The 9,737-nt window shown below is 40.2% G+C and overlaps 1 protein-coding gene across 1 annotated transcript; it reads left to right on the top strand.

Annotated features, from left to right (window-relative positions):
- Positions 1 to 248: 248 nt before the first annotated feature.
- LOC306860941 (protein-glutamine gamma-glutamyltransferase K-like) lies at positions 249 to 9,461 on the top strand (the record flags this gene model as incomplete). The annotated part of the gene is made up of 13 exons (XM_079402968.1): positions 249 to 354; positions 456 to 647; positions 2,013 to 2,261; positions 2,348 to 2,466; positions 3,217 to 3,324; positions 5,660 to 5,837; positions 5,933 to 6,071; positions 6,416 to 6,608; positions 6,719 to 6,872; positions 7,924 to 8,208; positions 8,646 to 8,806; positions 9,040 to 9,176; positions 9,317 to 9,461. The coding sequence occupies 13 exons, from the start codon at positions 249 to 251 to the stop codon at positions 9,459 to 9,461; spliced, it is 2,166 nt and encodes a 721-aa protein (XP_079259094.1).
- Between the last annotated feature and the right edge of the window lie 276 nt (positions 9,462 to 9,737).

Genomic DNA, 9,737 nt, shown 5'->3' with positions numbered 1-9,737 from the left:
TGTTATATTTATTATTTATAGAATTTTTATTATATGCATATATGGGTGTGTGTGTGTGTGTGTGTGTGTGTGTGTATATATATATATATATTTTTTTTTTTGAGTTGATTAAAATATTAGAAATAGAATATATATTTATATGATCTAATTTTATATTTTTATATTTTTTGATTGAGTGAAAATGCATTTAACATATTCACTGTAGTTTTTTCTTTTTTTCTTCTCAGTCTTTCAGTCTGCTTGTAGAAATGTCTAGCTCTAACACCAGCACTACTGGAAGGCCCAGTGCCAGCGCTGCTGCAGCTGCAACCCCAGCGGCTTCAGGTGAGGAGGAAGAGGATGAAGGAGACTCTAGTGCAGTTAATTTGCATAAAAAAGAGTCCAGTACTGTTTTGTAAACACTGAGATTTGATGATTTCAGGGAAGTGCAAATGTTTCCTCTCTCTAATTCACAGACACTCTTCTGACGGTTCACTCCGTCGACCTCCTGAAATCCAAGGATGGACCGAACCGACGCGAGCATCGCACAGATGCTTACTTCAGCGACAAGCTGATCATCCGCAGAGGACAGACCTTCCAGATGTGGATCGAGTTCTCCAGACCCTTCAACCCCAAATCTGACAATCTGCAGCTGCAGCTGAAGTTAGGTGAGTGAGATGCGTTCACACAACCTGTTTGACAACAGTCATATTTTTCCATTTCAACTCATGAAGTACTCATAAATGACTAATTTTACCTTTAAAATCTTAATTTGACACATACTAAGAAGTCAGACATCTCAGCAAGAGAACAGACTCAAGTCTAGGCTTGTCTGGATTCCCGGCTTGTTTTGCATTTTTTTAGTGCATATTTTTCATAATTACAGTAGTTCATTCTTCTTTTTTTTTTTTTTTGCATAATCGTATTTAGAGATGTGTTGAGCAACATTTCTCTTCAGATAGCTGTGAAATCACTTACAATCACTGCTGTTAAATTCAGTAGCAGAAGAACCTAAATCAGAATCAGCAGAATCAGTAGATAATCTAAATAAAAATCTGGGGTATTATAGTTAAAAAAAAAAAAAAAAAACTTTGCTACTTATAACTAAATAGAATAATAAGCTGGAATAAATAAAATGTTTACAACTTATTTTATTTCAGCTAGTATAGCCAATGCAACATTTCTCATTTTTGTATACTTCAACTTGTTGTATTAAATAACTAAATCTGAAATATAAATGAATACAAACTATATACGCATATTAAAAAAATGATTAAATGACTAAAACTTTAGCTAAAATAAAAATGAAATATATAAAAACTAATAAAAATAAAAACTAATTCAGGTTTGCAATATTACTTTTTATAATAGTATCAAATTAAGATACTATTACAAAAATTATTATTATAAAAATAGTTTCAAATTCAGAATTAAATTAGAATCAGAAATAAAATCAGTATCAGAAGGGCAACTTGAATTTAAATAATCAGCCCACATCAGATGCATTCATTATTAAAATCACACAATCGTTCAAAAAACAAAGACATTTAAATAAATAAATAAATCAGAACCACAATCATAATCAGGCAATTAGGTGCATTTCAAATTATTTTATCTTGTTTTAACTGTTTTGTTGGATATCTGTGTGGAAGCTCATAAAACATGCAGTTTTTTCGTTCAATGTTTTTGATCTGGAGTCTGATACATTTGCATTCTTTAACAAACCAGTGTGTGACAAAGAGACAAAGATGCCCAGACATTCTGACAGTTAGTTCAATTATCTTGCACTTTATTTGGAAAAGAAACCCTGACAGATGAATCTATTCATTCGTGATGGATGTGAGTCATGAAGTGCTTGGTTTGGACCAGGACTAGTGATTATGTGACCTAATCCGTCTAATCCAGCTGCTCCTTGAGTATCCTTTCTTAATGAATCTCCAGCCTAGTCACTGACAGATGATTCAATTAAAGCTAAATCATTAAGATGTGTTCGTCTGACAGTGTGTTTCCGTGTCTTTGTGTTTTTGACACAGGGCCCCTCTTCAGCAGAAACACAGGGATTCAGATCTCTGTCCCGTTAGTGGACGTCCTGGAAGACGGCCGCTGGGAGATGAAGATCGTGGAGCAGAAAGACAAGCGCGTGCGGCTGGCGGTCAACACTCTTCCCACCGCCTCCATCGGCTGCTACAAGGTGACCGTGGAGTCTTTCTCACCAAAGGGCAAGCTGCTGTTCCCCTGCACCCCCAACGACATCTACATGCTCTTCAACCCCTGGTGTGAAGGTACAGAGTCAATGCAGGACAATCACACTCACTTTCCCCTCATTTGCATTAATGAAGTAGCACTACGTTCATCTGTCTTTCCTCAGATGATGCTGTGTATCTGGATAACGAAGCAGAAAGGAAAGAATATATCCTGAATAGCATGGGCAGAATTTACTACGGAACCGAGCAGCAAATTGGAACCAGAACATGGAATTTTGCCCAGGTGTGGAGACAGTGACTGTTATTATTATTTTTATTATTATAGTTTGAATTTTTGAATAATAAAAATAATAATAATTATTGTTATGCTATTCTTTTAGCAGTTTATAACAGATCTGTTATTATATGTTATTATAATTGTATTATTGTTGTTGCAATGATTATTATTGTTTTCAAATGTATTTATTATTATTATTAATATTATTATGCATTTTTATAGTTTCGAACAGATTCTATTATTTTCTATAATTCTATGATCTATGATGGTGATTATTATTATTAGTATCTTCATTATTATTGTTGTTTTTGTTGTTGTGATGATTGTTTTTATTAATTTATTATTATTATTGTTGTTATTATTATGATGCATTATTATAGTTTTCAACAGATTCTGTTATTATCTATTTTTCTACTATTATTATTATTGTTGTTGTTGCTATTATTATTATTATTATTTATTTTTATCATCATCATTTCATATTTATTATTATTTATAAATCTAATAATAATAATACTAATAATAATAATAATGGAAATAACAAATAATAACAGTAACAACAACAGCAATAAAAATAAACAACAAATTAACAATTATTTTTTTTAAATTAATATAAGTATTATTATTGTATATGATGCAATTGTTTTATCAGTTTCAATCAAATTCTAGTATTATCTATAATTCTGTTATTATTATTTTTTCCAATTGATCAATTCCATTATTATGATTTTTATTATTTTGCATTTGTTTTATCAGTTTGAACAGGATATCCTGGAAGCGTGTCTGTTCATTTTGGAGAGAGGTCAGGTCGCTATGACTGAATGGAGAGATCCAGTGATCGTGTCCAGAATGGTATCTGCTCTGGTGAGTCACGTTCACATGGATTCAGAAGAAATCATGAATATGTGTAACATGTCAGTTTCGGTTTAGTTTCCTTTCAGTTCTGTTTTGACCTTATTTGGTAGTTCCTGTTCTAGTTTCCTGTCATTAGTTAATCATCGTTCATTTTCATCACCTGTGTGTAATCAATTATCTTGTTTCCTCGTTTGTTCCACTCCCTTTATAAGTCCTCAGTTCTCCCTCTGTGTTTGTCGGATCTTAATGTTGTAAATGGTTTAGAGTGCGTTGATGCTATTAAATATACCTTTTTTGTTATCCTCTTGTGTGGGCGCCTATTACTACAACCACCGACCGTGACAGAAGATCCGACCGCTTACAGAAAACGAGATCACCGCTCGGGATGATCGAGCTGGTTCCCGTAGTTTGCGGGGGTTCACGCCGCCGTTCGCGACTCGCCCCTGCTCGTGCTGCGTGGGATGTCAGGCTGCCTGGCGCGGCTTACGGAGGCCACCCGTTTTGGGGAGAACGGGTCGCCATTCGCCGTTCGCCCTTACCCACTGCCCAAGAGAGGTTCGCTCCGCCTGAGACGGCGAGGAATGTTCCGCCCGCGGCGAGGAGGATTCCGCCGCAAGGGGCGATGAACGTTGCGCCGTCCGCGGCGAAGAGGATCCCGCCGTACACGGCGATGAATGTTCCGCCCGCGGCGAGGAGGAAGCCGCCGAAAAGGGCGATGAACGTTGCGCCAGCTGCGGTGAAGAGGGTTCCGCCGCCCACGCCTCAGGTTAAGGACAGGGGGCTATTGGATGAGGCTCTTCCCCCGGAATTCTCGGCTCCCATGCTCACGCCAGAAACTACTCCTCACCAGTGCCATCCAGTGCCTGCTCCTCGCCAGTGCCATCCTGTGCCTGCTCCTCGTTTGTGTCCGCCTATCCCCGCACCTCGCAAGAGGGTCCCGTCCAGCCCACCTGAGTTCCCGCTGGTCCCGTCCAGCCCACCTGAGTTCCCGCTGGTCCCGTCCAGCCCACCTGAGTTCCCGCTGGTCCCGTCCAGCCCCGCGCCTCCCGTGCACCCTCTAATGTCCGCGCTACAAGAGCGCCCCTTTGAATCCGCGCTGCAAGAGCGCCCTCAAGTGTCCTCCAGAGCGCCCTCTAGTGCCCGCTCCACCCGAGCGCCCTCAAGTGCCCGCTCCTCCAGAGCGCCCTCAGGTTACCGCTCCTCCTGAGCGCCCCCAAGAGCCCTCACCTCCAATGTGGCCCCCAGAGGTGAACTTTCCCAAAGAAATTTTGGGGGGGGGCCATATAGTCCCAGTCTGTGTGGCCAGGCCAAAGGCCAAGGCCACAAAGGACCCCGATCCGCCAAGGCCGCCCAAGGACTCTGATCCACCATGGACTCCTGAGTCTCCAGATCCGCCATGGCCTCCTGAATCTCCAGTCCTGCCATGGCCTCCCAAGGCTCCAGATCCGCCATGGCCTCCCAAGGCTCCAGATCCGCCATGGCCTCCCGAATCTCCAGTCCTGCCATGGCCTCCCAAGGCTCCAGATCCGCAATGGCCTCCCGAATCTCCAGTCCTGCAATGGCCTCCCAAGGCTCCAGATCCGCCATGGCCTCCCGAATCTCCAGTCCTGCCATGGCCTCCCAAGGCTCCAGATCCGCCATGGCCTCCCGAATCTCCAGTCCTGCCATGGCCTCCCAAGGCTCCAGATCCGCCATGGCCTCCCGAGTCTCCTATCCTGCCATGGCCTCCCAAGGCCCCTGATCCGCCCTGGAGGCTTCCCTGGTCTCCTCCCTGTCCGGGCCCTGCTCCAGCCTCCAGAGCGCCCGCCCCCCCGCCCGTGATGTGTATGTTACGGTGCGGGACGCACCTTCCGGGAGGGGGGCAATATGTAACATGTCAGTTTCGGTTTAGTTTCCTTTCAGTTCTGTTTTGACCTTATTTGGTAGTTCCTGTTCTAGTTTCCTGTCATTAGTTAATCATCATTCATTTTCATCACCTGTGTGTAATCAATTATCTTGTTTCCTCGTTTGTTCCACTCCCTTTATAAGTCCTCAGTTCTCCCTCTGTGTTTGTCGGATCTTAATGTTGTAAATGGTTTAGAGTGCGTTGATGCTATTAAATATACCTTTTTTGTTATCCTCTTGTGTGGGCGCCTATTACTACAACCACCGACCGTGACAATATGATTTGAGAAGGTGAATTACAGTGGCCAGCATGTGGAAGTTTAGGATCATACGAACCTTTTGTTTTCATACAGGACACAAAACAACATATAGCCTACTGTCTTTCCTGTGAGAACAGAAAAGTGATTAAAGAGCTGAAAAGCACCTGTTTTTGAAAAGCTTTTCTGTCCTTCTGTGGCAGGTGAACTCCAACGATGACAACGGTGTTCTAATGGGTAACTGGAAGGACAGCTATGAGGGTGGGACGTCTCCCACCGCCTGGAGCGGCAGCGGTGACATCCTGAGACAGTATTCCAAAAGCTCAGGGAAGCCCGTCAAATTCGCCCAGTGCTGGGTCTATGCAGGAGTCACCAATACCGGTACGTTTGGATTTCTCTATTTATCACGCTATTAAAAATAGATTTTTATAATGTTTTTAGGAATAAAATGTTAGCTAAATAACGTTCTCTCTCAGTGTTGAGATGTCTTGGTATCCCCACCCGCTGTGTGACCAACTTCAGCTCTGCTCACGACACGGACCTTTCCTTGACCACAGACATTTATATTGATGAGAAGCTGGAAATCATCAAAGACAAGACCAGCGATTCTGTCTGGTACGATGGGCTTGGGGTGCCCAATAAACTAATATTTCATGAACAGTAGCTAGCTTTGAAATTTCATGGAATATAAAAATATATCAGTTATTATTTAATTTTAATATTTTGTATATTTGATTTTTATGCTTGTTAAATGTTTATTTAATAATTAAGGGCGAACTTCCCTTATAATATTTAGATGATTAATTTTTTTTTTTTTTTTTTTTTTTGAAGGTAAAGTGCCTCATTTCATTCTTTATAAAAAATAAATAAATAAAAAAGTTTTAGGTTTTGTTTTAGGCCTATTCAGCTTCATTTTTTTCAAATTGCAGACCAACACTTTCAATAAACTTTCTCTGTAGGAACTTCCACGTGTGGAACGAGTCCTGGATGACCCGTCCGGACCTCCCGGCTGGTTACGGCGGGTGGCAGGTGGTGGACGCGACCCCTCAGGAGCCCAGCCAGGGTTCGTACCGCTGCGGTCCCACTTCCATCTCCGCTGTCCGCAACGGACAAGTCAACCTGAAATTCGACACTCCGTTTGTCTTTGCCGAAGTGAGCGTTTCATATGAACCTCTTCTCACCCTCATTTGTGTCTGGTGACATTTTGCACTTTACTCAGAACATCTTCTGAAAGGCTGAAATGACTTTACTGTGTGTCTCAGGTGAACAGTGATAGGATCTACTGGCAGAAGAAACCCGATGGAAGCTTCAGTCAGGTTTCTGTGGAGAAGAGCTCCGTCGGTCAGCGCATCAGTACTAAAGCTGTGGGATCTGATGCTCGTGAGGACATCACACACCTCTACAAATACCCAGAAGGTAACAAAACACATTCATCTGGTCCAAAATCTAGAGCTTCCTTCCTAGAAACATTTTAAGGCATACTTCCAATTGTTTCTTATTTTCATGCATATTTAATAATGATAATACTAATAATAATAATAATAATAATAATTGTATAGCAACTTTCCTATAAGACTTTATATAAGCAACTTTCCTATAAGTGTTATTTTAGGATCATTTTTAAATAATATTATATTTTAAAATGACTATATCATTTTAATTTGACACTTTTTGTTCATTATTTTTTTTATGTTTTTTATATATATATATACTGTGTGTGTGTACATATATATATTTCAAGTTTAACTAAAATATGAAATGTTGCCTTCGCAACTAGCTGAAATAAAATATGTTTTGGTATTTATATTTTACTTTGTTTCAGTTAACATTTATTTTATTTCAAATAACAAAAATATTTTTATGGTTTTAGTTTCACTGATGCAATAAATCCAGCTCAGTGATTTACAACAAAAAAGCCTTTGCAACAAGCACAGTACTTCACATAAAATAATATACCACAAGATCAAAGATGAGACCCACTTTATAATAGTAACAAAAAAGGTGAGCTTAAAATGCACAGAATTAATGACAACTAAATTAATAAATTTAAAACAAATTTATAAAATACCCTTACAAAAATGAAACATTGTTTTTGCTACAGATACCCCTACCCCAAATGCCAAAAAAAGGGGGGTTACTATAGTTAAACCATGGTAACTACAAATTAATTGTGGTTTTGCTACACCAACCATAGTTAAACCATGGTATTTGTAGTAAAGTTGTGGATATATGGTAGTCAATATGCCAAAAAAAAAACAAAAAAAAAATGGTTACTACACTTTACTATAATAAAACAATGGTTAATTTTCGTGGGAAACTGAAAATTTGAAAATATTGGAAAAAAAATGTATGTTGATAACTTGAGTTGAATATGTAAGCAGCACACTTTGGAACAATGGGTTTGGAGGTAATACTCCAAAAAAGCAGCAGCTCACAGTCCTCTTTACTGTTTGATCATGTCCGTCAGGTTCAGCAGAGGAGCGCATTGCCGTGGAAAGGGCTAGTCGCTTCGGCTCCAAACCGACTTTGTATCCGTCCCCCACCGGCAATGACGTGAGCGTTGAGATCGTCATGGACGGGGCAGGACCTCGTATCGGTGGAGACGCCAAACTCTCCATCATCCTGAAGAACAAAAGCTCAAGTCAGCGCACGGCCAGTCTGCTGTATGAGGTGATGGTCATGTACTACACCGGCGTGCTGAAAACCACTGTGAAGAAGGACCGGATTCCTCTCACCCTCAAACCGCAAAAGAGTGAGTGGAGTTGTACAGTCCCACCAGAGACGTTTTTCATTCACAAATTGTACCTTTATACCCTTATAAGAACATCGATGTGCCTTATTTACCTCTAAAAGGAGCATATTAGTACCTCAGAGTCATAATATGTATTAATTAAATATTTAAATATATATGAACAACAATTTGATCAACTTTATGTATTATGGAGGACCCCAGTAAGCTAATGTTGCTTCTGTTTTCCCTAAATTTGGTGTTTTTTAGAGGGAAAACACACATAGCTACACACAAAACAACACAAAGTACTCAAGCTGGGGCACATGTTTGAGGGATTAATTGAATTTGCAGTCCTGTTTGAGATTATTGGTAGCGAGCAAAGAGGACTGGAGTTCTGTGCAAAAAGACCATGATCATTATCATTGTCATTAATGTCATATTCCCTTGTTTCCCATCAGCCAAGACTATTCCTTGGACTCTGCAGTATAAGGAGTACATGAACCATCTGGTGGACCAGGGCGCTCTGATGCTTGTGGTCACCGGACGGGTCAATGAGACCCAACAGATTCTAGCCACACAGTTCAACTTCAGGCTGCGCACACCAGACCTCATCATCACTGTACGTCGATGAGCCACTATTCTTTATCTGGGATGCTTAACAAGCACAAAACTTTCTTATATCTTTCTTACTGTCAAATCTGTTGATGTTTAACCTGGCTCAGTGCATCTAAAAGCACCATTTGAATTACAAATGAGGAATGCAAATGAGATTTGAGAATTAAGTGTCCTTAATTTTACATTTAATTAAATTTACATAATTAACATCCTTTGATTGTGTTTTGACTGTTTCAGCCTCAAGGGGACGCTGTGGTGGGTAACGAGTTGACAGTCAAGATCACGTTCCAGAACCCACTGTCACAAGTGTTGAGGAACGTTTTGTTCCGTATGGAGGGATTGGGAATGCAGAGCGTCAGAAAGATTGCGTATGGGTAAGACTTTTAGTGTTTAAGAGCATTTTGAGGTGTGACGTATGCTTCATGTGTGTGAGCTGTGCTTCAATAAATAAGATAAACTGTATTTAAAGAGTGAAAAGCTTCCAGAAAGTTTATAATCTATTTGTGTTTCTCAGTGATGTGGATAAGCTTGTGACGGTTACACTAACGGAGAAGTTTGTTCCCACCGTCGCCGGCTCTCAGAAGCTCCTGGCATCGATGGACTGCCGTCTGCTCACTCAAGTGCACGGAGTCGCTGATATTGTGGTCAAACCAAAGTAAAACAGCACTGCCTTGTAAAGCCTGCTAAAGCTCTCAGTTGTCTTGAGGATATAAGAATATTTGCAAAATGAAATGGTCATTTAGAGTTAAAAAAATAATCAAGTACTTTGATATGAATCTAATGTAAATCAACAATAAAGATCTTTCATGCTTTATTCATCTCCTGTCTGTCTGGGTTTGTTTGTGTGTTGATGTCTGGGTTTGTTTGTGTGTTGATTTTAAATATCTACAAGGTAGCCTATCTCAGAAATTGCTTGTACCATTATTTAGTCTTGT

The sequence above is a fragment of the Barbus barbus genome (assembly GCF_936440315.1).
Source record: "Barbus barbus genome assembly, chromosome: 41".
Taxonomy (NCBI): Eukaryota; Metazoa; Chordata; class Actinopteri; order Cypriniformes; family Cyprinidae; genus Barbus; species Barbus barbus.
This window is presented reverse-complemented; position numbering and strand designations above follow the sequence as displayed.